Source organism: Seriola aureovittata, chromosome 18, assembly GCF_021018895.1.
Source record: "Seriola aureovittata isolate HTS-2021-v1 ecotype China chromosome 18, ASM2101889v1, whole genome shotgun sequence".
Taxonomy (NCBI): domain Eukaryota; kingdom Metazoa; phylum Chordata; class Actinopteri; order Carangiformes; family Carangidae; genus Seriola; species Seriola aureovittata.
The window spans coordinates 13,930,912-13,958,435 of record NC_079381.1 but is presented as its reverse complement, the minus strand read 5'-3'; the positions used below and the strand labels follow the sequence as shown (position 1 = coordinate 13,958,435).

Sequence of the window (27,524 nt, the reverse complement as noted above, 5' to 3'; positions counted from 1 at the left end):
GATGTTCTTTACATCACAATTGGCAGGTTGTGGTTTCGGGCGGCATGTTTTTTCCTGTTTGATCAGAAAACAGAGAATTGGACACTTGGAGGGGATTATAATAAAGCAGCTGTCAAACATCTGTGAATTTTAGGTCATCTTAAATTGACCGTGACATTGTCAAATCCACATGGCTGACATATTAAAATGATCATTACTGTGGTGCTGGTAAAAAATGTTTTCTCAGCATTTCAACCTTTTACCAAACATCACAAAGTAATGATAACAGATGAGAAGGCCATTTAAATCCTACAGGTAGAGGGCATGTCAACATATAGTTTGTTGTGCTGGGGGTGAATTTGACCAATTATTCAGAATTATACATATAAATTCATACATTCGTCCAACACATCAGGTTAGGTTTTTCATAGCGTGCTATACAGAAAGTGTAAACAAACATTACAGAGAAGTAGAGGACGGCCGCAGCAGGTTTACATCTGAACTGCCATTTCAGGTTCATCACACTTCATCACAGAAATGTAAAAATTTTCAAAGGCATTCAGATCGGTGTGATCTTTTCCCCAGTCTGGTTCCTATTCGGTTTACTGTAAATGGCCTACAGCCCACACAACCCCAACAGACATTTTCATTTCTAATTAGGAAGTTTCTGGCCCGAGACAGCCCCAGCGACTATGAGGTCCCTCCCTTGTGATCAAGCTAATTTAAGGTTCCTTTAAAGCGTCTGCATGGCAGGTTGTTCCAAACATCTTCATGAGCTGCCTGTTTCCAAAACAAAGCCGCAGGACTGTAATTACAATATGACAATAAACCCAGCTAACCAGCGTTTGACCCAACAACATCTCAGCTCCACCCAGTCTGAGAAAGCAGCACTGCATGACCTTTGTAAAAAAAAAAAGAAAAAAAAGGAATAAAAAAAAAAACAACAAAAGAAAATGCAATTGGTGGTTTTCAGCTGGTAATGAGTTTTCAGCAGTTTTCTGTGTAAAAGAATGAAAATTGCTGAGGCGAGAGCAGCTAATGTCAGGGATGTTGGCCCTGTCATTCCTCAAGTGGCCTTTTGCCTCGGAAGCGATAGCCTGAGAAAGGGCAGCAGTCTTAACGTCGGACGGGGGGCATAGAGAGGAAAGGAAAGAGGGTCAGGAAAGAGACGACACACACACACATATCTGCAAACAGATAAAATGCGTGATAATGGATTCAGATTAATGAGATAACTATGGGGGGAAAAGATCTCATTATGTTGTTCAGATAGGCTGCATCCAGAGGGCAAGCAGCAACAAAGTCACTGAGTGAAGTGGGTGGTTTTTGGATTGAAAGCATGTGTGCGTTCCCAGATTTAAAGGACCATACCGGTTCTTACCATGTCTTGTTCGCCTATTAACTATGTAAAGGTTTGAAGATTGGATTCAGCCATTAGATTCAATTTTTTGTTGTGTAGCACATATATATATTCCAATTTTTTTTTTTCAATTTATGCCACTTTCCATTGATTGTTCCAGTCTGAGAGTTAGAACGACTCTCAATCATACAGATCACAACCACCTCTATGATGAGTGAGGTTGTTCTGATGTTTATTTGATGAAGATATCGGTGAGATATTCTCTGTTAAATTCAATTTACATGGAGACCTCAGGACAGTGTGTGTCCGACTTTTGCCTTTGTGATCTTGTACAGGTTTATCGGATGCGTGTGTTTTCACAATCTGTTCATTTTTCTAACTTTCTACATTGATTTTTCAATCCTCCAAGCAAACTCTGGTTATAATAGCCACAATATTACGAAAATCAATTTGCAGAAAACCTGAAATGTTATTGGTGTAGCAATGCAGTTGCATGGGTTGGGGAGGCTGTTTCGAAACTTTCCCAGCTTGGTGAGCTCTGTGACAAGCTGCCAAGTGTCAAGTAGTCAGCTCATGAGTGACGCCATCAGAAAAAAAATACGAAGCAAATATGGATGATTGTGGAGGGTGAAAAAAAGCAGTGATATAGTGATATGCAACGTTTATACAGATTGAACAAAGAAATTTAGAACTTTATATATTTAAAAAAGAAAAAAGAAAAAAAGCTTGATCAAATATTTCATTTTCAGACCTGTCAAAATGTGGACAATGCTCAGACATTGTCCTCTATCACTACAAACACACATTCATAACTACTGCCTATAGCATTTCTATCCCACTGTTACGACAGCAGCGGTGCTCTGATGCTCAGGCTCTTCAGCATATCTCAAGTGGATGCTGTGTCAGTCCTGGGAACCCTAAACAAAGATAAAGCTGCCGTTCCTGGTGATTGGAGGGCTGCTGTAGCACTAAAGAGTGCTGGGACGGGGAGGGGGAGGGGCAGAATATGAGGTAAAGGCAGGCTGTAGCTCGGTATCTCAGCATGAGGATTAACTGATATCGTAGGCAATATAACCCCCTACACTCCAGCCTGTTCTCGTCCCAGATAGTTCAGGGACAGACAGTACAAATGCTCTCTCTGGATGTTATTTCCCACAGATAACATTTTAAAGGTTTAGCCTGTAGTACACTCAGGTGTGTATTTCAACAATCAGCCCCCCCCACCTCCGTCACTCACAGAAAGGCCTCTCCTGCCAATGTGCTCATAAGGATTAGAATGAATCAACTGGAAATATTTGTTTTTGATAAAGTCAAGTGTCTTCTTCACTGGCCTTATGTGCCTGTCTTTCTTTATGGTCTCTTGTCTCAGTCTCACAATAAATTGTCTTTATTGTTGCTCAATCAGCAAACAGTGTGCTGCTGAAATCTGATTTAACTTTAAGATAAATATACTCTAATCAGATGTCTAAATATTATATAAGGAAATCACTCACTCCAGTATTCAGGCTTTCAGATGTGAACATAAACTGAAGATTCAGTCTGTCCTTCACTGGGAATAACCCACTTAAAAGAAGAACAAATATTTGATTTGGATATTTAATATAAAGTGGCACATAATCAGTTCTTTTAACACAAATGTGCAGAAAAAAAATCAAAATATTCTTGTTTGTAATTGTGAATATAAATTATTAAGTACTGGACACATAGATTCAAAATGAACAGGTTATATTAATACTCACATTTAGATTTAGATAAACATTTAAAAAAAAAAACTATAAATGAATTCATAATTTTTGGAATAAGTTCATATTGAAAAAATATTAGCTTTAGTGCGTACTCACTCCAGACTCCATTATTATTATACTATATTTGTACATTTATTTATATTTTGAACTTCTGTGGGATGTACTGTATGTACATACATGCAAATGCAGGCATAATACATGAACCTGTAATTCCTCTATATATTGTTTTATACTGTATATATATACTGTATGCTATATGCACATACATTACATGATAAAAATATATATGTGCTGATATAATTTTGAATTTGTTTTGTGTTATTGATAATATATTAACAATATTATATATATTTCTTTATTTTTGTAATATATTAGTAACTCTTTGCTACTCTGCTATTAGTAGCAGAGTAGCAAAGAGTTATGTAAATGGGTGAATAATGCCTATAATAAGACATATGACTACTTTGGGAATATTGATACAGTTGTGGCTTTTATTGAACTGCAAAGTCGACTGAAACTTTATTTGCTCTACCCCCTGGATAGTCTAGCTGCTTTATGAATGGATGTTATTTGGAAGATCCCCCTTCTATGAAATATGACAGTGCTCTGGTTTGTGTCCCGTGACAATCTCCATGGTGACTCTGCTGTGTTTGGACCAAATACATTACCCACCTACCACCCATTTTCTTCCATCTGTAGCAGCATTCACACAGACGACTGGAAGCACAAATCTTCAAGGAAGAGCCTCGGCCCATGAGTAACTGCGGCCATGAATAACCTATGATAGCATGTACGCATATCATCAAAAAACAGTCAGCAACGTAACCACATCCAGATGGACTGAGCCACTTGTTTCGTTGGTGTGGTGCTGCTCCTTCCTCTGAGGCTGCTGTGCATGTGGTCATGTTTTGCACCTTCTCAGCAGCTGAGGAAATAAGGGAAGTCTTCTTTGCTGGATGATCAACTGCTGTATCTTCTGCAGGAAATAAATTACATGATCATTTGACATGTAGCCAGAGAGAGCAGTTGAATGTGATGCTTCTCAGATGTGAGAAAATCATTATTGATGACAGAAAAAACTCAAATCTTGTGTGATATTGGGGATATTTTTAACAAAGCCCAAGATTATCGTTATAAAGAAAGTTACACAATTGCAATGTACAGTATTTCTCAATGAATATTAAATTTGGTTTAGGTTAAGCTTGGTGCATATTTTAACATGAGCCCTTGCTATGAATCAAATATTATTAACAGACAGTATAAAAAAGTGATTGCATGTCATAAGCAAAATACAAAAAGATTTAAACTCGAAATAACAATAACTCTTCATGCCTCAATCATAACACTTATCTAATACAAAACTTATATTAGATTCTTCTTGAACATGTCTGTCTAACTATCTTTTAAATTCCTATATTTAGGACAAATGTGGCTATCGAGTTCAGACTCCAAGTATTTGGACAGTTGCCGTTTTTGTTGTCCTGGCTCTGTGGGACTATTTGGGGCGAAATCTCTGACATAGGTTCTCTCTATATTGATGTATACCTACTTAAATTAAAGCTTAGACTTAACACAAAATAAATAAATGATGTAAAAATTTTAAAAATTTAAAAAAAAATAATGTAACAAAAAAATATATTTCTTGACTTCATGTGTATTTGTCGATTACCTTTGAATCCCTAAACTTTGGGCGCTATGTGTTAAAAGGTTTGTATCTCACATATAGTTCTTTCAATATCGAAGATTTCAAATCAAAGATGAAACTTGGCACTTCAGTGTAGTATCCATTATTTACTTTCAGACTGAATGCACTGAGGTACAGACTCTGAAGAAGAAAAAAAAAAAGGTGCAACTGTCCAAATGCTCACTGTCTGACACTGACACTGACACCTGACACCTGAATCAAGTTAACAGTTTTGTAGGGTTCAGTTTCCTGAATCTGGATACTAATAAATTGAGGCACGTATTGTGCTAATCACATTGCATCTTATAACATTAACGTATATAAGCTATGTCAGTTTCTTCTTCTTCTTCCCAATGAAAGTGACCTACCATGAGTTGTGTTGAGTAGAAAGCAGTCCTGAAAACTCCTGGGACACTTGGTGACACACTCGCCGAACTACTTTCCCACCAATAGAGCGCGGTATTGTACCATTTAAAGATTAAGTTTCAATTTCTATGTCAAACCTGTAATTATGGATGGTATAGAACCAGCAGCTTCAAGGCTTTTTACCAAAAACATTAACTTAATGGACAATAACATTGTCTTTACAGAGGAGATGAAAAATGAGAGGCGGCATATCGACAAACATGAAGGCCTGAGACAGTCACATCAAACAGGCTTTGGTGTTTGTGGTTACACTGACTGGGCACCACAACACCACACAGAGGCCACAGTGCTTCTGATAATATAACCCCATTTTATTTGAGCTGTATTGTCGTCCTATATGTGGCTGGAGTTTTTCTCAGATGTGGTTGTCTGTTGGATCAGCGTGTAACCAACTGCAAATAAAGACATGACACAGAATATTGCCTCATTCACGTTTGTATTTTACCATCAGTTAATAATGTGTATAGACATATTTTAGTACTTAAACTCATTTAAGAAGATTATTCTGCCAAACTTTTTTTTTTTTTTTTTAAAAAGAAAAAAGAAAATCCAGTTCAGTGGATCGTTCTTTACTTACTCTGTGACAAATATAAAGTTCAGTAAGTTATGAAGGGAAAAGATGAACTGCATCTTTGGAAATGCTTTTCTCAACTCTTGTCCTCCTGCAATTCACAATCACACAACCCAGCATGAAACTCAAGGTGGACCGGGACAAAACCTGTATTCGTCATTTAAGCCCCTCGTGGTGTCCTTGATCTCCAGTCTCTTACAGAACCCCCCCCGCCCAGCGTCATCCTCACAGTCTCTTCTTCATCTTGCCTTTCTTTTGTCCGCCCCGTCCAAACCCTGACTTCTTAACTTCGTCGAGCCACTGTTTTTTCTTGGCACGGATATTCTTCATCCCTCCGCTCTGCAGGAACTGCTGCTTGTCCCTTTTCTTGCGCTGCTTCAGGATCTGATCGCGCGTCTTCAGCTCGGAGCGCACTCCTCTGCCGCCGGCCGTCTGCTGCGGTCGCACGGGGCTCTGGTAGTTAGGGCCGAGACGACCACGGCCGCGACCTGACACACGGGTGACAGGGAAAGGAAAGAAGAAAAAAAAAAAAAGAGAAGAATTTATGACTTGTAATTTTTGATGGTACATGTACATTTATAGAAAAGATTTATAATGTAGTAAGAGACTTTCTGCTTGGAAATGAAAGCATGTCTGTATGTCAGTTTAGCTTAGCACAAAGACCAGAAACTACCAATGAGATATAACATGTTAACTAATGAGCTTTAGAGAAGCTGGTAGGCGGAATTGGTCACCACTGGACGGAGCCAGGATAGTTATTTCCTCATGTTTCCATTCTTTATGCTAAGCTAAGCTAACTGGCTAACTTGTAGCCTTATATACAGTCCATCAGCTGCAATTCATTAGTTATTAGTGTTCAAGTTGTGACTTCTACCTCCTCGTCCTCCTCCTCCTCGTCCTCGTCCTCCTCCTCGTCCTCGTCCTCCTCCTCTTCCTCTTCCTCCTCCAGTTTCTCCGTCTGAGCCAGATCCTCCATCATCCACCTTGTATTTTTTCTTCCACTCCTCGTAACTGTCACGTCGTTAAGGTCAGACAAACTGTCCACAACACAGCCAAATATTGTCAAGAGTGCGAGGGAACAGCAGCAGTAACAGTAAATAAGTACATAGAGACATTTTGTTGGAAGGATACAAGTTCTTCTTGTTCTTCTTACTGATGACCTGACCAACATCTGTTCTAATCTTCTTTCTCTGGTCTTCCTTTCCTGTGTCCGTCACAAAGCGTTTCCTCTTACGGTCCCTAGAAGTGATAAGTGATAAGCGAGATGCTAAGTTATGGTACGGAAAGGCAAAATAAGAAGCGTCTGACGTCGATAAAGAGGAGGAGAGAGACAGATTAAGAGTGGGTGAGTGATTTGAAAATGCTCACCATTTCATTATTTTTTTGTGCTGGTTCAACCGGTCTCCCTCATCTCCCATGAGGTCCAGGACAGCAGAGGAGGCCTGCTGCTCAAAAGCAGTGCCGTCTCCGGAGAGACTTAACCTAGAACAACACAGAAAAACAGTCACAGGTTAGAACACACAGATAATATATTTGAATCATGTCTGTTTTTACACACATTTAAAAAAAAAAAAAAAGAAGGAAATAAAAGTCATGTTTCATGCCTCACCCTCTCTCAGATTCGAAGTCTTTGGGTCTGTAGGGGATGTAATACTCCTCATCTTTACCCGTCTGTCTGCTTCTCTTTGACCGTTCTTCCTCATCTTCCCGAAGGCCTTTTCTCTTTCCACCTACCACTGCAGAGAACACCCCCTGGTGGAAACAGGAAGTGTTACACTTGACTAAAGTCTTCTACTGTAGGTTGGCAAAACGAGGATTTGTCATAAATGACACACAGGAGAGATGCTGCTCTGTCTTATTAAAGTCTGTACACAACATCAAGTGAGTGCAAACTTTTTACAGTTAAAAAAAAGCGTCTTTTAGCAGTGAAATGATTAGTCACCGGAAAATAATCAAGTATTTCTACTACTCCATTAATCATTTAAGTAATTTTTCAAGCAAAAATGCCAAAACATTCCCTCATACTGGCGTCTCATTTGTGTGGATTTGCTACTTTCCTTTTTCTTATGAGTTAATAAATGGAATATTTTTGGGTTGAAGAGAACTTGTGATTGTGAAAACTTATTTTAAAAGTCTTTTGACGTGGAATTGATAATTAGCTTTTTTCCTTGTTGAATGTGGGACAGCGGTAAATGACATTACTTCCACGTAAAGTCCAGTACACTAAATGTCGATCACCTGCGGTTAAAGAAAACACACATGCTCCCGCCACATGCAGAGCACGTTCTAGAAGGAAAAACAGACTGTAGATGCTTAGTTTTCGAATCAAAACGCCACACAGGCACGAGAGTCTCTAACCTTTAGAGTGTCCTCGTCCTTGCCTGTGCCGTCATCATCGTCAGCAGTGGTGGGGTTGACGGGCTGATGCAGGCGGCTGTCTGCAGCCAGGTCCTCTCTATGTTTGCTGAACTTGTCCACCAACCGTGTGTCCTTGGAGCGTTTGGCGCGCATCACCTCACCGGCCTGAGTTTTACTGTTGGAGTTGATTTCAAAGATAGTCTAGAGGAATATGAAAAGAGAATTTTTTAATTAAGGTTTCATTCCAGGCTAGCGGGAACTTGCGGCACTAGAGATATCTGCATTATTATCTACTGTTACTCACCGACTTGGATTTGTAACCCTTGATGGCATCAACTATTTGAAGGCGCTCCAGTTCCATTTTCTCCAAACCTGACCCTGAAACAACATCAGTTAAACACCGTTACCAGCTGCTGTCTGAGCATTATCATCATCATCATCATCATCATCATCTTCATCACTGATCTCCTCTTTGTTCATCCAGCTCTAAACTGACCGAGTAATGGATGGACAGCCATGATGGACAGATCTGTGTTTTTGACCCGTCTGATGGACTCCGGTGAGGGGTTTGGTCGGGATTTGAGGTACTGCTTGTAGGCGTTCTCCGAGACGCGATGCAGGTTTTCCAGGTCCATGGAATTTTCGTGAGCCGTGACGAGATGAGAGCCTTCGTCATCCAAGATGCTCTGAGGGACCCGGCCGAACACACCCTCTGAATCTGCAGGAGAGGGGAGGTTTGAACGGCAGATAGCGATAGTGAAGACAGTGATAAATAAACTTTTTACGATTCTACTTGCAGCCTCAGATGGGAAGTAGATGTGTAGTAGAGTTAATTCCTCAGTTCAATACCTTGTGCGTGTTCAGCTGTGGCGAACTGAACAGGCCTTCCGAGGAAGAGGTGAAGGTCGTAGACAAAAGGCATCTCATCTGGACAAACCATACTGTAGGCTGTGCCGCTGCGACCAGCACGTCCCACACGGCCTGATGGGAAAAGACAGATGAATATACTAATGCCTCAAATCAGCCTAATCACTTATTAAATTATCTTAAATAAAAAAAAAACAAAGGGATATGAATTTGTGTATAAGCCACTCACCGACTCTGTGCAAGAAGAGCTTGGCCTTAGGAGGGAAGTTGTAGTTGATGACGTTGTCCAGCAGGGGGATGTCTATACCACGAGCAGCGACATCTGTCACAATTAGCACCATGGCTTTCCGATGCACAAACTTCCCTATGTTGATCTTTCTGGCAGTCTGATCGAGGGCACTGTAGATGTAGGCACACTCCAAACCTTCTGAAGAAAGCAGCTGGAGATCAAAACAAAAGAGGTGGATTTATGTTAGGGTTTCGCCCAAACCTCACAGAGAGAGGGATGTGACCGAGTTATTCCTCCGTTTGTATCTCACCTCCTTGATATACTCTACATGGTGCTTGGTGGCTACAAAAACCACCGTCTGCTCCTGAGGCTTCACTACATTCCGTAGGAGATGAAGCAGCATTGCCGGCTTGTTGTCCATGCGCAGATGGAAAAATGACAGCTGATGAAAGACGAAGTGACAAAGTGAGGATTTAGCTCTGATGTTTACGTGCACATTCATGAGTCATTTCTGGGTAAACGGTGTGCTTAAGGTTTTGTTTACAGTTGTCCCACTCATTACATGAACAGGGGATCACCCCTGAGGGCATCAGCTGTTTTCAAATGCGTCAACAAATGCATGCACTAAAAATACAAACCATTTCTTTGTTTTTGTCAATACTTAAAAAAAAAAAAAATTTAAAAACCATGCATGGAGTGGAAGTTTCTCATAGCACAGTTTTGCAGTTAAATGTTATTATAATCTGCTCCAACAAGTACATTTGTCATCCTGCATTATTCTTATTATTCCATGTAAAAAGAATAAAACACATGTTTTCCCTCTCATAAAACTTAGTTTATATGGGAACAACAATCCAGAATCATTCATTTCCAGTTTTATCTTGTTTAATAAGCAAAGTCCTGTCTTTACCTTAATCTGGTCACTGAGCTTAGAATCCACATCCAAACGAATCAGCACTGGTTCTGTCAGACCTGGGAAAAAGGTTAACTTAGTTAGCCTGGGCCTTAAGCACCAACATGCAGATGAACCAGAGATGTAGAGCAAAACAGATTGGAAAACCCTCTTCAATCACGATGGATGCGCGTAAAACAGAACTGACAAAAGACAGGATGAAAAATGTGAAAGTTGATCTCACCAGCTCTGGCGAACTCCACCAGCAGTTTGGGCAGAGTGGCAGAGAACAGCAGAGTCTGTCTGGTGTCTGGAAGCCTCCGGATGATCTCCTGAAGCTGATCGGCAAAACCCATTTCAAACAACCTGAGCAGAGGAGAAGCACGGATACATTAACGCATACATGCACGTGAGTCTGTGCCGTGTTATGAAAAAATGACAAATGTAAATGAGCGGTTCCACTTCTCACCTGTCAGCCTCATCAAACACCACGTACTCCACGTTCTGCAGCTTCAGGTTCATCTGCGTGATGACGTGCATGAGACGACCGGGGGTACCCATGATTCTGGAGGGGAAAAGGAGTTAGAGATACAGTGCACGGATTGGGCACAAACAACATCAAGAGTCAGGACGACAACGAAACACTCACATGTCAGGGTTTTCGTGAAGAGCAGCAAACTGATCGTCCATTCTGGAAAAGAGCAGAGGGTGTTTAATGTAAATTCATTCCAGATTTAAAAAGGACAACTGTACAACAGTAAAGCTGTAAAGTAACAGGAGTCACGTACCTGTCTCCACCAAGGATCAGGGCAGTCTTGAGGCCAGTGAATCTTCCCAACTATAACACCACAACAAAGAACAAGCATATTAATTCAACTATAAATAATACCAGCCACCTTGAACTCCTAAAAGCACAATAAGCGCTCATCACTCCGCTCAGTCTGACCTCTTTCGTGAACTTCATGGTCTGCAGTGCCAACTCTCTGGTGGGGGTCAGGATGAGGGCCCTGGCTCCTGTTTGGGCTTGAGGGGCTTTCAGCTTCTCAAACATAGGAACCAGGAAAGCAGCTGTCTTACCACTGCCAGTCCTGGCCATGGCTACTATATCCTTGCCATCCAAAATCACAGGGATAGTCTGAAGGCGGGGGGGGGGGAGAGAAGGGTTGGGCATGAAACATTGTCCATCTAGCAGTAAAAATGTTTGATTACGGGATCGTGAAGTCGCACTGACTGACCTTTCTTTGGATTGGAGTTGGGACTTTGTATCCTTTTTTCATGACTCCTTTGTATACAGGGTAACTGAGACCTGAAATCAGATGTAATATAGTCAAATAAAGATTTAATAAAGATTTTTTTCAGCTCAAATGGATATAAACAGAAAGATTCACATGCAGTGAGTAACCAGTGGAGGTGCAGCCCTTATCTGGACACTCTTCTCTGGCTCTTACCCATTGATTGAAAGCCTCCAGACTTCTTTTTCTTCTTGTTTTGGGCTCTGACCAGCTGCCTGGTGTCAAGCTCCACATCTGACATGTGGTCTGATGATGTAGGGAACCGCGGCAGTTTCCTTCCTGGCTGTGAGACCAATGAGAAAACACGATGTTAACAACATGACAGAGGTACGACACAACACCTTAAACAAATTCATGTAGAATCCTAATCTCTACGCAAGTTGAAAAATCTTTTTCCTTTTGGGGTAACTAATTATTTGTTTAATATAAATGTTATGCAGTGTGCAAGATTTTAATAATGAATTAGGGGATACACGTACTACCAAAATAACCTGTTTAGCCAAGGTGGTAAGCCACGCTCATCTTGATGCATCTGCTCTCATGACTTATTCAAAAACAACAGTGACACAAATTGCAAAACAGTTCCTGTGCTCTTGCTCCCTGAAGGTGAATGTTTTATTTCATGACAGTGTATTCATTATTATGATGTTAGCAGAGAAGATCTTTGTTTCAGGTGATGTAGTTGACGTCTACACAGTGGAAAACCCTGCTAAATAAATATTGATATATACTTAGGTTGGCTAACAATAATTAATATTTTTTTGTTTTGTTTTTTTTAATTACTTTAGAGATGTGACTAACAAGTATTTTCATTATCTATTAATTTATTAATAATTAATTTTCCCAATCTGCCAAGCACATGTTCACATTTCTGGCCATCCAATTTTAACTGCCCTGACATAACATCAAACAGTACTAAGTGAAAATTCAATTATATGGTAATACTGAGGTCATACTTAAAGGTGGTGTTGCACTTGGCTACATCATACCTAGAGGTGTTTCTAATTTTTTTTATCCTCCCTATTTACATGCATGAGAGGGGCAGAATATTAGAAATACCTTTCAGTATAATGCAGTCCAGTACAACACCACAACAACACACCATGACCTCAGTGTTAAATCATATAATTTAATTAACAGTATTATGACAGTATCAACAAAAACTCTATGCTTCAACTTTACAGGCATCAAAAAAAGTCGGTTTTATGGAAGAAAAATTGGACTGAGTTGCATTAGACTGATATAAAAATCTGTTCCTATATCTAAGTTTTCCCATGATCCCTTACTTGCTTCTCTTTCTCTTACATGGTGGTAAACTAGCACTTCAGTAATGTAATATACGTTAAAGATGAGTGCCTAATCTATAATCCATTATATATTGTGTGTCATGTGAAGTTTGTTAAAGTATATGCAGGGGGCATCCGGATTTGAACCGGGGACCTCTTGATCTGCAGTCAAATGCTCTACCACTGAGCTATACCCCCAACTATAACTACTATACATATAAACCGGTCCTGTAACATACCTCTTACAAATACTAGTCTTATTTAACAGAATTAAGTCAAACGTGATAACCAGCCAAACAGCAGTTGGCTGGGTAAGTTATGTTAAAGTGTTGTTCCTTACAGAATCATCGTCCTTAATTTCAGCAGCCAGTTCAAAGTCCCCGCTGTCAGAGTCAGCCTCCGGCTCTCTGCCCGCTGTGTGTCTCTTCTTCTTCGTCATTTTCTTCTTTCTCTGAGCCATCCTGAACCTTTAACGCTGTTTTCACCTGAGGTCGATAACTTTACTGCGTAGATTAAGAAATAAAACAGCTCATGGAATCTCAACGCACAACAACACGGTAGGCAGACATGTTGGAAACACGTGTGCGCTTCTTCTGGTTCTTCTTCTGCTTCCGTTTTTGTGTGACTGCTGGTTTGCCGTCCAAAGCTCAACACCGCCACCTACTGCAACGGAGTGTGAGTGTGATTATATTGTAGGGTGTTTCATTTCTCTTCAACTCCTTACAGCGCCTTACTTGCAACAATATAGCGTTCACTGCATTTACTCTTTTTTTGTAAAAATGGAGTGACAAAACTTTTTAAATCATTTATTGCACAAATAGAACCAGAAAAAAATGTTTTGTTTATATTCAGTTCCATAGAAATCAACATTTCATCAAAATTTGTTTGGCTGGCTTTTCACCTAACACATGAGAGAGAATATATAATACAGCATCCTGTCTTAATTGCACCCTAATTTCGCAGCAATGTCTGTGATGCCGAGATGTCACACAGCCACATAGCCCAGTACTGATTTAATAACAGTTGGCCCTTTATTTCTCTTCCTTAGTGGACACAAAACTTTTCTTACTTGCCATGATCATTTTCTCTCTGTCCCCTTTTAACCGCACATCAAACGGAACTCTGTGATATAGTGTATCTGCAAAAAGAAAACAAGTCAAGCTAATAACATAATTAGCATAATTTGTCTTATCTTTATAGTGAAATAAATTATTTATGTTCTTTATTAATCCCATTATCTGCATTTATTCACAATTTACATACAGCCCTGCAGTGCATGATGAGACAAGAGAACAGGAGGATTGCGTGTTCATAAGTAGAGGGTTAGTGACAGTACTTGTCTTGCCAGTTCCAGTGTGACATTAAGATTTTTAGGTTTCACATTTTGCAGAAATAATCTCAGTTATTGTCTGTCTATCTTAGCTTCTGGAAACCCATGAAGTGGTAAACATTTCTTCAGGCATGTACAAATGAGAAAAGTAAAGCATAAAAGCATTAACCCTAATATGCCTTTATTCCAATGACTAAATTATGATGACTATATATTTATATAACTCAAAACCCATGGGGCTCAGAACAACAATCAGTGCATTTCTTTGTGTTGCATAACTTTTCATGAAGTGAGTGCATAGGACACTTCGGCAGGCAAAGCTTACCCATCCATGCAACAACTGTCACACTTATGCTACTGGAATCCTGAAATATGCTACAAGATTTCTCCCCCCAAAAAAAAGAAAAAAAGGGATTTTAGTCCACTGCACAAATATAAGCTCACAGACAGAATCTCTGTGTTTCAGCAGGCATCGTGTACTGAATCTGTCTTTAAATGCCAAATTCATTACATACACACACACTAAGTAATTAGTAGCATATTAAACACGAAGTTGTATTCTGTCATTCCTTGTCAAATAACAACATGCTGTTGCTGATGACATAACAAAACAGAGCTTTCTGTCCATTCACAAATATTGCTCTCCAAAAGCTTTAGGAATATCCTCATAGCCTTGAATTAAAATTAGTCTTACACAACCAGTTGAATCTGTAAGGAGATCAAATATGAGATCCAATATGAGTTTTTTACTTCATCGCTCATCCAGATTTAGCCTAAAATGGTTTAGGATAAGTCATTTTGTCAAATTTTGTCCTTGGACAAAGGTAATCTGTGCTTTTACTTCTTCTTCACATTGATAGTTGGGTAAAGGTAAAAGTCAGTGACATATCATACATGTGGTTTCATTGAAATGTGAGAGCAGCCACTGCTCAAGAAAACAGCAGCCCAGCTTATTATTCATTAGTAGCCAATACAGGGAAAAGATCTCAACCATGTTTCGCTTCTGATTTTTAAATAAAAATATTTTGAAAAACAAGATATAAAAGTGTGGATTTGTTGTTGGAAAAAGGGGATAAAAATAACCATTGTCTACTGGTCAGTATGTCTTCAGCTTGCATGACTTTTTGCATTTGGTCACAACTTTCAGTTGTTTCTCACAAGCCACAGTTTAATTTTTTTTTTAAACCACTCAGTGGAAATGTGTCCTTTGGATGATAACACTGACACTAATATGGCAGCCAAAACGTGTGCAGCGCTGTTTGAAGTCAGTGGGCTGATGTTCAGTAAATAAGTCAACACCATGGCAACAGCCTGGAGCTAATGCCATTCATATTCCCTCACAGAGCTTGGCTGCGGTGGCCTGGAGCCAAATCTGTTCAGGGAGCTGAGAGGGATGCAGGGGTTTGCACGCAGGCAATAGGTGCAGAAAGGCCACCTATAGGATCCGCTTTTGTTCTTAAAGGTGATTTAAGTGATAAAGCCTGAGGGGATTAAGATATGAAGCTGGCAGGGATGAGAAGGTTGTGGTGGTTTAAACTTGGCATCCAAATAAACAGGGTGTTGGCATCAGTGTGCTATCAGGTCAGCCTCCAAAGCTCCTGGCAGTGTCTTAACTCTCAGTTTACCCACTAGTGTAATGTCAAACTCTCATGTTGAAACCACGCTCCTGACTCACCGCTTCATCTCCACACGATGCGGTTCAGGCAATTTATTTTCTGATGTTGCTCATTATTCATGCAACAAAGCTTTTAACGTTCCTCTCGACGCGTATCATGGACTACATGTGAAAGAAAACGGAGGAGCATGTTTTGATTTTCCTTTTGGGAGCATGGCTAAATAACGCCCCCACCTCTTACAAATCCCCCGATAGCCCCGACATTGATTTCACAAACTGTGAGGATAAGATCTGTAAATGACAAATATAAATAGATTTATGTAGGCCAAGCTAAGCTGCATCCTGAGCTATAGGGAACTTACAGCAGAATGTCTGACCTTTAAAAAAATCTGTGGCGTTAAGTTGTTTCAGTGATGACATGGCTTTAGTTAGTGCACAAACACGCTGGTTCACCAGGCAGTCAGAGACTAAATGGGCACTAAATGAAAGTCATTAGAGAAACAGATGTCAGCATGTCTCAGGTTGGATTTTTATAAAGATGTTCTCCAGCAGTGTGTGTGTGTGTGTGTATGTGTGTGTGTGTGTGTGTGTGTAGCAGATGCTTCCACTAAGCCTTGGAGATTGAAGGGAATGTTTAAATTAAGAGATTATTCAGTTGATGGTTTGTAAAGCTAAGCCTTTAAATGGGGGTAGCAGTTAAATATTCTTCCATCCTATCTGTGTCGATTTAATTATTTATCAACCAGCTCTTTAAAAGGCTGGACTTGGGTTCAGTGGACCTTTTAAAAATAGTCCAAACATCCAATTAGTACTGCGAGTGATGTGCTGCAGCATATCAGGCAGGCATGTCCCTCCAGCACGCCTCCAAATGCTGGTTTGATTTTCCATGCCAGACTCTGTACATCCAAAGAGCGAATTAATCTCAGAAATCTGATAACAGCTCCTCAAAAAGTTTGGGATGGCCATGTGAGAGGAAATAGCAGCTTTGGAGTTGCATCCCGTGAAATGATTACATCAGAATTGTGAAATGTGAGATTTAGTGTGAATGCTGAAACTGTGAAAACTTCTGCTTTTGGTGCTATAGAACTACTCCGATGCACAAATCACCATCCACAGTCTAAACTAAGGTCTGTGTATTGATTTATGAAATGCAAAAAAACAAATCCTCAAACATTTTGTCACTCAGCGAGGTTGTGCACAACACCTTATAATTTGTTCTTAACAACCAGTGTGCATCACGCAGCTGTGGGTGACCTGATGAGGAAGACAGTATAGGCCTTGGGGCAGTTGAAGAGAGGGTCACAGCCTGGTCTTGGGCTCTGTGGGCTGGCATGGCACTGTGAAGGAGGTAGTGCCACCCTTAGTGACAGCGGCAGATGGTGAGAGGGCCCCGGGCTTTAGCCCCAGGCTCCTGGGCACAGAGACAGAGCAGCCATGCACAAAATACCCGGCCACTGATTGGACCCGTGCCTCTTAAGATGCCATGGGGCGATAAGACGCTGAGAGGAGCAAGTGCTTACATGCTTGAGAAGACTTATAATTATGTTCACCCGGTAGTTACTTTGGACCCTCCACTCACCCATCATGGTATTGTAGCTTATCAGGTCAGTAAATAGTGAGTCTTACTTGGACACTGGCTGGATTGCAATCTGTAAAAAAAAGACAGGAGATAACTAATTCTATGATTTTTTTATTCAGAGGATCATCACATGCACAAATATATAGAGCATTTATGGAATTATGCACTCCTATATTGATTAGACACATGCAAGGAAGCAACTACAATTTGAATATTTTAATTCATGCAAAGCAAGAAAATATATAGTGCTGTGTGTTTTTTTTTTTTAAATAAATAAAATTATTACACTTGCTCAAATGTAAACAGTGTAGGCTATTTTTTAAATTAATGCAGAAAATCAGCACACTGAAACCTGAATATACGCAAAAATGCTGGGAGCCATAATTCAAAGGGCAATAAAGCAAAATGCTGAAGTGCTTACATTTCCACAACTGATGTTAAGCCTTGTGCTGAGACTTCTCCTCTGCTGTATAAGGAGAATCCGGCTTTGCGCTCCCTTTAGTGTAAAACTGCAGAGGCACATACATTCGGTCAAACTTTCAATTACTTGATATTCTGGGTGCTAAAAGGCAGTTTCCCTTCAAGGCTCCAGTGGTTAATCTTGCAGCAAGTGCCAGCATTAAGGCGATAATCATGGGACATGTGACAAAAGCACAAAAACTGTCCCTTGAGGGAAGCAAAAGAGACCCCCGAGGATTTCTCCAACCAACCAGTTAAATTGGTGGGGTATCAAAGTCTCAAACCTCATTGCTCTACATGTTTCTGGACTTTTGTTTTGATGTAGCCACACATAGCCTGTAGAATATCTTTCCATGTTGTGGAGTATTGTGGTCAAACACTGCTGGATTACTGCTCATTAACACTGCAGAGAACCCGCTGGGCTGTGGTTAATACACGAGACTTAATGGCCATTTTCAGTTTCATCTCCCCTACACTTTTAAGGGAGGGTTATATGCAGTGACAGATGCCCAGAATTAAAGCCCACAGAGCAGAATTAACTTTTCATGTATTTCCTCCTCACATCCTTGTTGTTTTTCTTTTTGGTCGTTGCTTGCACGGCCTCGGGCTCACTTCTTCTTCTGGTGTCTTAATTGCAATTTCATCAAGAATTTAAAGCCATGTAGGCATCCCTATTCTTGTCACTGTCACTCCAAACTAGCCACCGCAGGGGACTTCAAGGGTATTTAAAGCAGCTATTGTGTGTCATAAGATAAGTCAGGAGCAGCTTGGGGAAGACTCACTTTCATCATTGTAGTACCGCCGGACCTCCTCTTCCCCCCCTTCGAAACCATCCTTCTCTCACTCTCTCTTTCATGGCTTTATCACTCAGAGGCTCAAGCAGCTCAGCAGAATATAAATGAACAAGGGCTGTAAGATGGGGAAAGACGGAAAAGGTCGCGGCAAAAATTGCATGTGCACATCAGCACTCGGGCTGTTACAAGGACTGCTCTTTCATGCTTCACACCACTCAGTTCCGTCGCGTTGATGCAATATGACAATTTGGCATTACAGATTCATCACCCCACGTCCGTGAAAAACGGGAATCTCTGGATGTTGGGAAATGAACCGAGATGTAACGTGTTAATTAGTAAGCTTTAAAGGAGCTGGTAGGTGAAGTTTGTCACCACATGGATGGAACCGGGGTAGCTGTTTCTCCTCTGCCGATCTCCAATCTCGACCGTCTTCTGGCTGCAGCTTCATGTTTAATGCACAGACACGAGAGCGGCAAGAAAAGCCCGAAATGTCAAGCTACTCCTTTAAAGTCACAGTTCACATACACATACACAAGAATATTGATTATAGCTAAGGTTGAAACAGCATCTTTTCCTCTCTCACCCCCTCATAGACACACACACACACACACACACACACACACACGCACACAGCTGTCCACATGACCCTCTCTACCTACCATATGCTTCACACAGATAGTACACACAGCTGGCATTTCTTTTCTCTCGCCCTGTTTTTCTTTCACACACACTCTCACACACACACACACAAGCAATGACTCATGAATAAAAAGCACAGAGAGGAGAGGCCACTCACACACAGCTGCACACACTTACAAATAAAAAGAGGCACATGTATGTGCATGCGGGAACACAGCAAAACGGTGAACTGCAGGCCCCGGTTTCGAGGAGGCATTTGCTTGTTTGGAAATGAGGTCTAATGAATAAAAAGCTTATCCTGCATTCCACCGTAATCAAAACATATGTGGAAAGATCTGCACTTGCCCCTGTAAATATGTCTTAATATGAATGACAGTGATCATTGGCAGCCATCTCTCAGGCCGGACCATATGTTGCTTTGGGTGGGGAGGGAATGAGGGCTTACTGCAAAGCCTGCCTTATCCTCTGGCATTACAGTCTCTAAGAAAGGATTTACTCTTTAATTCTTGATTAGATAGAATTTTCTCCCCAGTGTGCGGGCACAGTGATACACCAAGCACAGATAACCTGCCCTATTGGGGAAGTGTGTGCATGCGTTTGTGTGTTTGTGTGTCCTTTGGTATTGCTCCCTCTCTGAGACGCACACACATGCACACGCTCACATACACACTAACCTGGCCCCCCTGGTGTGCCATCCCATTTAGTGCCTGGGCTTTTAACACATTGTGATAGGGCTATTATTAGAAGCAATGGATTATCAATCAGGAATTAATCCTGATTGATGTGGTTGCCCAAACTGGAAAAGGACCACACTCACAGCTACACTGTTTGTTTTCATCTCTGTAATGAGAGAAGGTGGTTCTTTCCTCTTTTTTTTTTTCCTTCAGGAAGTGACATGAGAGATCCTTTTTTTTCTTTTCTGTGATCAAACCCTTAGTTCTCCCAGCTTCTCCTTCTCAGGACGTGAGGAGACCGCTGAGGAAGACATTCATTCATTCATTTATTTAGTTCCTTCGCTGGTTTATCTTCCTCCCCCTCGCCTCTTTGCCTGACTGGCTGCTGAGCTGACTGACTGTCTGGATGGTTGGCTCCCTCTCTCACTGGACTCTCACTGGCAGTTCACTCACACACTGCGTGAGCTTCGCTGAGGCTGTGGTGGAGAGAGACAGTCGGGTTGCTCAGGCTTTGGAAAGTGGGATCTCTGCTAGATTTCTCCCTCTGTCTGTTTTGGTGGACTATTAGATGAGAGTAGAGGAACTCTTTGGATCTCTCTCCTCCAGCACTGACCACTGACCATCACTACTGTGCTGCATCCATGACTTTACATACCTGGCTGGTGTATGGGCTTGGATTTATCTTGGTTTGGGCACTCTTCTTGACACAAGGTAAGTGGTAAGGATGTATTTTGTCTGTGAAATGTATGGAGAATCTTGTAGTGCAAAGAGGCATATGAACAGGCTGCGTGTGTGTGTGTGTTTGCGTGTGCATGTGCATGTGTAGCTTTGTAAGTAGGTTTAGCACTAATGATATCACAAATACAATGGTCAACAGCCTTTTGCAGGCAAAGTAATCAATAATAAATGCAGGTATTATATTATATATACTCCAGGGTATAAATACAATATAAATACAGTAAAAGTATTGGGGGAAAAATCAACTTTAAATGTTTGCAAAATGCTAACACAGCAATAGAATTACAGATAATAAACCTGTGAATGTTCCAGACAAAAACTAACAAAACGGATGACATCATTATAATGAATGACTATGTTCAAAGGTGACGCCAATAAATATGCCTTTGTTCTGCAGGTTATTGACCTGGGAATTCAAATCCAAGTCTCCTAACAATAGATGATATCCATAGGTGGCAAACTAAATTTCCCTGTAGAGCAATAACGATTGACCTGACTCGGCTTGTCTGCAACCTTTGTTTCACTGAGGGGCCAAACATGAGGAAAACTGGGGTGATGTTGTGCAGTGAGATATTGCTTTGCTCGATTCATATCTCAGTGTTTGGTCGGAGTCAGATCACCTCTGATCCCAGCTCCAAACAAGCGGGTGAAGTGAGCTCCAGGCCAGATTAATGATATGGCCTTTACCAATAAGGCAACGTCCACAAACAGCTGGCTATAGATCCATTGTTGTGTATTATAAACAGTGTCAGATTTCCAGATTAATGTTATTTCTGTATTTCATGATAAGGATAAAATAATATTATAGTCATGTGATGTAATCCACCCGAATGTAATCCAACAACTGTGGTTTAAAACATACAATATTCAATAGGATTCTAAGTAAGATGATGGTGTTTGTATATATAACCATAACTGTCAAAAAACATCAACAAAGGACAATGACCTTAATACTATAATTGCACAATATCTATCACCTATTAAATATTATATCCTTATTGATTATAGTAATCATACTGCATTCAGTTTTAACATAATAAGACAGGGAAACAGTATTACCTTTCCTAAATTAAATCCAAATGTTCTTATGATGCTTCTTAAAATCCTTTTCCTTTTTTTAAAAATGGCTTCTCAAAGAAAATCTATAATACATGTAATTATGAATATAATTGGCTCCATGTTGAAATGCTGATTAGTTCATCATGAGCTCAAAACAAACAGTACTTGATACTAAATACTACATCAGATTTAGGTCACAATACATTTTGACGTATTCAGTTAATCAACATTTGCAGTGCAAAGTGGGAAAGCTTGGTGTATACTCATAATAAATTGCATTGAACCATGGGAGCCCAATGTCTCTCCAGTATGTCCTCATTATGTTGACAAATGCTCATACCGGGCTGCTCATCAATGTTTCATACATGTAACAACATTGCATCTCGGTGAATTGTTAAATCAGGTCGTTCTCCAGATGTAAATGGCCATTCCGCTGCTTTTCATTTCCACTACCATTACCCCAGCTCTAATGAAATACTCCAGTATTCATGAGAGCTTTCAGTGCATAGTGTATCACCAACAGGGGACTATCCGGGGACTATGACACGTCCCCTAAAGGCTGGCATGTGCTCTCTGTCCCTGTGAGGCTTTACATTGATTCCAGCAGATTTCTAAAGTGATTTTTGTAAGAGCATTTGCCTGGGATTAGTTTGCTCCTGAAAGCTCCATCAGAGCTTTTTTGTGGGCTATTTAACAGAGCAGTGGTGGCGAGAGGCTCGCGTCCGCTCCCTGCCCTCGCTCTGAGTCCACACAGGGCTGCACAGATAAAGAGAGAGGATTGGTTTCAGCCAAAGCTGATCGTCTATCTTGTGTGTGTGGGATTTTGGAGGTCAGGCACAGGTGTGTGAGGGGTCTGAATTTACAGATAATCCCTTTAAGCTCCGGTGGATTTGTTCTGTTTAGGCTTAGCCTTACTTTCTTGAGAGAGTTAGACATTTGGGAAGTGAGAGGCATGGGAGGAGAGGGAACTCGAGATGAAAGCGGTCTTTGGAGCATTTTTATTTCTGCAAAGATATCGTTTAAAATTCCATTGTATTGCGATACAGTGTGTGCCAGTGTGTCTTCTTTTAACTGCACAGGGAATAAAACCTATTTTGGCAAATGATCACGTTAACTGAGTCTATCCATTTCAGGCATGAGTTGATAAGGAAAAGTAAACAGCATTATCTGGCTGCGTGTTGGTTTAGTCCCTCTCAAGTCCTCCTCTGTGCCGTAGCTTCTACCACTTATAGGGTGCTGAGTGGTAGAGACACAGCTTTGAGATCACAAGCTGGAGCTGGCAGACAGACAGCTTGGGATGGGGTGTACTACTCAGGGTGAGTCACCCTTAAGCGCAAGAGAAGAGAAGAGAAGAAAAGAGAAGAGGTTATAAGTCAAGATGAGAGCAAATATCAAACTCCAGAACAATGTTCCTTGTTGGAACAGTGACATGTTGAGAGGGACTTTTAATGCCTTTGAGATGTACTTCTCTTGAAATACCATGTAAGATACTGGCTTCAGTTGAAGGTTCAGCTGAAGGCAGTATTTTTGCTTGAAGGGTTGTCTCATTTGCACCATTTAAGTGCTGCATATAGCTTCAGTAAGAAGGAAGATGATGATACAATTTAAGTCTAATTCTCATCTTCCTAAGAAGATCATTCAAATTTGAATCAGACTCAATGCAAATTATGTAGATTTTGAGTCAAAGTCAAAGAGGCTGTTTGGGTGTAATTCAGAACTTGGAAAACTGCAGCTCTGTAGTAACAATATCACCATTACTAACACTGCTAAGAAGGAGGGTCATTTCAGGCCAGCAGTGTACCACCAGCAAGAGTCTTAAAAAAAAAAGTATGGCAGTTAAGGCACACACACACACACACAGTGGAATTATCCAAAAAGGCGAGATTATGTGCAGTCTTATATTCAGATGAAACAGTTTTTTAAAATATTTTTTTTTATTTTAAGTCAAATGAATGTGTCGTTTAATGTGTCAATGGGTACATAAGAAGAATAGTCTTCAAAATGAATGAGAACAAATTAGTATTATTATACAGTTTAATGGTATTTTGCTGAAGATAAGGTTTAACAGGCAAACTGCATCAACAAATCAGTCATGAATTGAAACTGGGATAAGATACAGAGAGGGCTTATGAATGGCACTAATTGGCATGCAACTTTATGTGACCCTCATAATAATCAGGGGTCACCACAGACTCTCTCAAGATAACCTGCCTGCAGTGCATACAGGCAAATATATGTGTTGATAAGGCTCACACGTAGTGTTGCTGTGTCTTCCCACCTTTTTCTGCTCATACATTTAATTTATAATAATGATTCTATTAAGGTGATCTGCATATGTTAAATCCTTCCATAGCCCAAAAGTAGCAGGGAATATGCTATTGCTTACGTATCCCAGTGGTGTCACACAAACACGCCATGTTGAATTGGACCCACAAACAAGTTGTCATGTACTGTGTTTCCCCTGCAGTCCAGGGGCTGCAGTGCTATGGCTGCAACATCATCCAGGGCCAGAGGTACGTGGACGTGGGCTGCTCCAACCCAGAGGTCATCACCTGCACCCACTCACACAAGGGCTTCAAACACCGTTTCTGCATTAAGACAGAGAGCAGTGAGTAAACCCCTGTATGAACAATACTGAGTGACTAATGAACTGAAATCTTTCTCTTCTCTTCTCTTCTCTTCTCCTCTTCTCTTCTCTTCTCTTCTCTTCTCTTCTCTTCTCTTCTCTTCTCTTCTCTTCTCTTCTCTTCTCTTCTCAGTGAGCTAATGCATCTGTGTATGATACTTATTTGGAGAATATTTATGGGGTAGCAGATTAATAAATGATGAATTCACTCTGGCGTGCCACTGGACATTGGCATAATCATTTTTAATCATACTTTCATGTAAATGTTCTTTGTTCGCTGACGGGAATATTCTATTTCTCCGTGCACCGAGGATGGTTACATAACCCTACTTTGGTGTGCTTTGCTGAGTAAATTATAAGTCACTCATTGTTTGATGTTAAGCCAAATGGAGGATGTGGACATCCATGACAGGATGGTGATGGTCAGATGAGTAGCTCTGCTGATATCCATGGAAGCGTGGACAATCCAGCTGTTTGCCTTGACGTCTCAGGGATCTGCTCGCGTTGAAAGGGCTGATGAGGCACCTTCGTCCATTTGCAGTGAAACAACAGGCTCAGACAAGGGCTGACAGCAGCCTGTCTGACACAGTATGACAAGCACTTTGTCAAAATCTTGAAGCAGTGTCTTGGTAGTAATCTGTGGCCAGTCAGCCTGTTAATCTTCATGTGACCCTGCCAAACCCAAATCAGACAGATGCTGGTGAAGTTCCATTAGAGTCTTAGAGTTCTAGCCTCCTTTTGTGCTCATATACAAGACATCTGTCCTTAACCCATAATCAGTCCTTCTCTCCTGAGCGATGTCCTCTCACATCTCAGTGGTCTCCAACCTAAACTGAAGTGAGGTCTCCTGACAGGCAGAAAATGCCTTGATGAATAAGCACTTTATGTGATGCAATGTTAAGAAAGGCCAGACTAAGAATCATCATCACAATTTAAACTAGAATGGCAGAGCACATATCTCTGCCGAGGCCTAACATTTCCTTCGACCAGGTCCGATTCATTATCCAAATCTTCACCCCGTTGAACAAAGTCATAGATCTCAACACCATAAATGACACAAACAAACAAACAAACAAACATAGGTGAAAACATAACCTCCTTAGCGGAGGTAATGAAGAAGCCAGGCTGATCTTCTTAGGTTGGCCCTGCTGCCCTCACCTAGAAGAACGGGTCACTCTTTTGTTTTCAACTTGGATTTGGAACAACAACCAGTGAGCTGAGCTCCTGTTGTCTGGGGATGTCACGTTTAGATGTTGTCAGGTTCTAATCAACCGCGAGAGAGTGACCAGTAAAAAAAAAAAAAAAAAAAAAGTTTAGAGAAGCTGAAGTAGGGCAAAGATTTCCATTTATTTATAATTCACTAATGCCAAGTGTTGCTGTTGTCAGATTCAAATTATGCATTTTAATTCCACTGGTTCTTAGCTGCAGGGACTCAGAACACTCAAAATATCACACAGGCTGCAATACAGTAATTATTGGATGCCAGTTATCAGTCCAATGCTTTTCTTCAAGACTATATGACAACCAAAAGGGAGAGAGACTCCAGTGGATTTGCAGCTCTCAGATAAGTATGGATTTAGGAGAGGCTAAACTGTCTTTGTTTGTATTTTTTTCCCTCAGTATTTGCAGTCAAATAAAGATATTACAGATTTTTAAATATAGACTTTACGAGATATTCAGAAATCGGGGGGCAGAGTACAGATTGTATTTGTCTTGGTATCTCGTCTGTGAGGAAATATCCTATGGAGTGTGCCTTTAAGATCTCTAAGTGGCTTCCTCATTACACACTTGCAGTATTTGGTGCTTACTTGTGCTTTTTTTCCCTTTCTTGCTGAGCCAAACACCAGCTCGTCACTCTTCGCTGACTGACTGACTGACTGTCTTCCCTCCTCTGTCCTTCCAGCGGCCCTGGGTATTGTCCTGACCAGTGGTTGTGCCACATCCAGACACTGCCAGCAACAAGAGCTGCCAGGGGTGCGCATCCACTGCTGTGACTCAGACCTATGTAACAGCGCCCCCTCCTGGCACCTAAGCACACTCCACTATATCTGTGCACTGTTCAGCCTCTTGCTGCTGAGGATGTGGTTGTGATACGGAGTCATTCTGGAAGAGAACCTAACACGAGTGGACTATGGGAGAAACATTTTGTATGAGAAACTCTCATCTGTTCTCTTTGCTGCTGATGTTTAGGGCTGAATGGGAGTTTGACTCAGTGTGGTGTTACAGGTGAGCACCTTGAAATAGTAGCTTTTGTCACATTGTTAGCTTGGACTTACAGTCAGAGAAATGGCAAAAATCATCCTGTGAATATGTTTGGTCAAAATAATGATGAAGCAGCTTGCAGTCATCAGTGAATTCATTGTGCACATCCACTTTCTCAAATGTAGCTTGAAGTATATGGGATATTATGGGACATTTTTGTTGCCAAGAAAGGAATATGTTCTTTAGAGTCACATGTCAGTTCATTAAAAAAAAAAAAAAACAACTTTCAGTAAATCATCCATATAAGCAGAAAAAACACTGACTTCAGTTTTGTAAAGGCTTAGATCCACATGTACTGTAAGACATAAATCCCTTGTCTCTGTTAAGGAGTTCATTATCTTTCTCAAGATCAAGTCTTTGTGTGCGGTATGTTCTTTTGATGTCACAGGCTGTTTACTTTGCAAAATGAAAGATATTTTTTTAGTTTGCTGTCCAGTTCTCCAGGCTGAGCTTGGGAAAGCACACTGCATGTGGTTCTATGTATGACTGTGAGAAATATTGTACAGTGAAAGCATGTAATGTTGTGAATTGCTATATTAAATTATTTCATATTTTTCAAAAGAAAATCACTTTGAACTCTGCTATGTCTTTTATTCCAAAATGCACCATGAATGTCCCATACCACTCATGATCAGAGATAACTACAATTACTTGCTTTTCACATGATTATATGTGAGATCATTCAACAAGTGACTGGAAGAGTGCTTTCTTGTACATATGAAAATATGTAAATTTGACATGGACATCATACAATAAATAGAATAAAACAGAAATGAAACATTCCCAGTAGGCTGATATATCATCATCATATAAAGAAATCTAATATTCACCAGTAGTATGGGGCCTTCACTAGTTTAGTGCCATGTACTTAAAGTATATGATCTTTACATCACAAATCTGCCATGTACAAAACATACTGTGTATTACCCAGTACCAGGCACACAAAGTGGCGCTGGCAGAAAAGCCCCGCTGGAGCAGAAATTACAGTCTTACACAGGGATAAGTTGGCAGAATGGATGCTGTCCAACTCCAAATGTTTAATAAACAGCTTATAGCCCTG

The 27,524-nt window shown here is 40.6% G+C and overlaps 2 protein-coding genes and 1 non-coding gene across 3 annotated transcripts; 1 reads left to right on the top strand and 2 right to left on the bottom strand.

Annotated features, from left to right (window-relative positions):
• Positions 1-5,611: 5,611 nt before the first annotated feature.
• On the bottom strand, positions 5,612-13,289 carry ddx54 (DEAD (Asp-Glu-Ala-Asp) box polypeptide 54). Its single transcript, XM_056404331.1, has 20 exons — positions 13,030-13,289; positions 11,560-11,686; positions 11,347-11,417; positions 11,058-11,246; positions 10,900-10,949; positions 10,761-10,802; positions 10,581-10,676; positions 10,356-10,477; positions 10,130-10,191; positions 9,530-9,661; positions 9,220-9,430; positions 8,973-9,104; positions 8,620-8,841; positions 8,428-8,501; positions 8,124-8,324; positions 7,375-7,517; positions 7,134-7,247; positions 6,897-7,004; positions 6,640-6,776; positions 5,612-6,253 (listed from the first exon to the last, which is right to left on the bottom strand). Exons 1-20 carry the CDS (start codon positions 13,147-13,149, stop codon positions 5,991-5,993), a joined length of 2,616 nt encoding a protein of 871 aa, XP_056260306.1. The 5' UTR covers positions 13,150-13,289; the 3' UTR covers positions 5,612-5,990.
• trnac-gca (transfer RNA cysteine (anticodon GCA)) lies at positions 12,816-12,887 on the bottom strand. Its single transcript has one exon. It is a non-coding gene; the product is annotated as a tRNA-Cys (tRNA).
• Positions 13,290-19,869: 6,580 nt separating the features above from the next.
• On the top strand, positions 19,870-26,687 carry LOC130186666 (uncharacterized). The gene is made up of 3 exons (XM_056403913.1): positions 19,870-20,490; positions 24,044-24,184; positions 26,106-26,687. The coding sequence occupies exons 1-3, from the start codon at positions 20,421-20,423 to the stop codon at positions 26,291-26,293; spliced, it is 399 nt and encodes a 132-aa protein (XP_056259888.1). The 5' UTR covers positions 19,870-20,420; the 3' UTR covers positions 26,294-26,687.
• Positions 26,688-27,524: the final 837 nt, after the last annotated feature.

What these genes read in the sequence shown, in the direction of transcription:
- ddx54 (XM_056404331.1), bottom strand. Translation starts at nt 13,149, where the DNA reads ATGGCTCAGAGAAAGAAGAAAATGACGAAGAAGAAGAGACACACAGCG. An exon ending in GTGTTTGATGAGGCTGACAG is followed by an intron (nt 10,478 to 10,580) that starts GTGAGAAGTGGA and finishes TCCTCTGCTCAG; the next exon opens with GTTGTTTGAAATGGGTTTTG. An exon ending in AGGGTTACAAATCCAAGTCG is followed by an intron (nt 8,325 to 8,427) that starts GTGAGTAACAGT and finishes ATATTCCTCTAG; the next exon opens with ACTATCTTTGAAATCAACTC.
- LOC130186666 (XM_056403913.1), top strand. Translation starts at nt 20,421, where the DNA reads ATGACTTTACATACCTGGCTGGTGTATGGGCTTGGATTTATCTTGGTT. An exon ending in GGCACTCTTCTTGACACAAG is followed by an intron (nt 20,491 to 24,043) that starts GTAAGTGGTAAG and finishes TTTCCCCTGCAG; the next exon opens with TCCAGGGGCTGCAGTGCTAT. An exon ending in CTGCATTAAGACAGAGAGCA is followed by an intron (nt 24,185 to 26,105) that starts GTGAGTAAACCC and finishes CTGTCCTTCCAG; the next exon opens with CGGCCCTGGGTATTGTCCTG.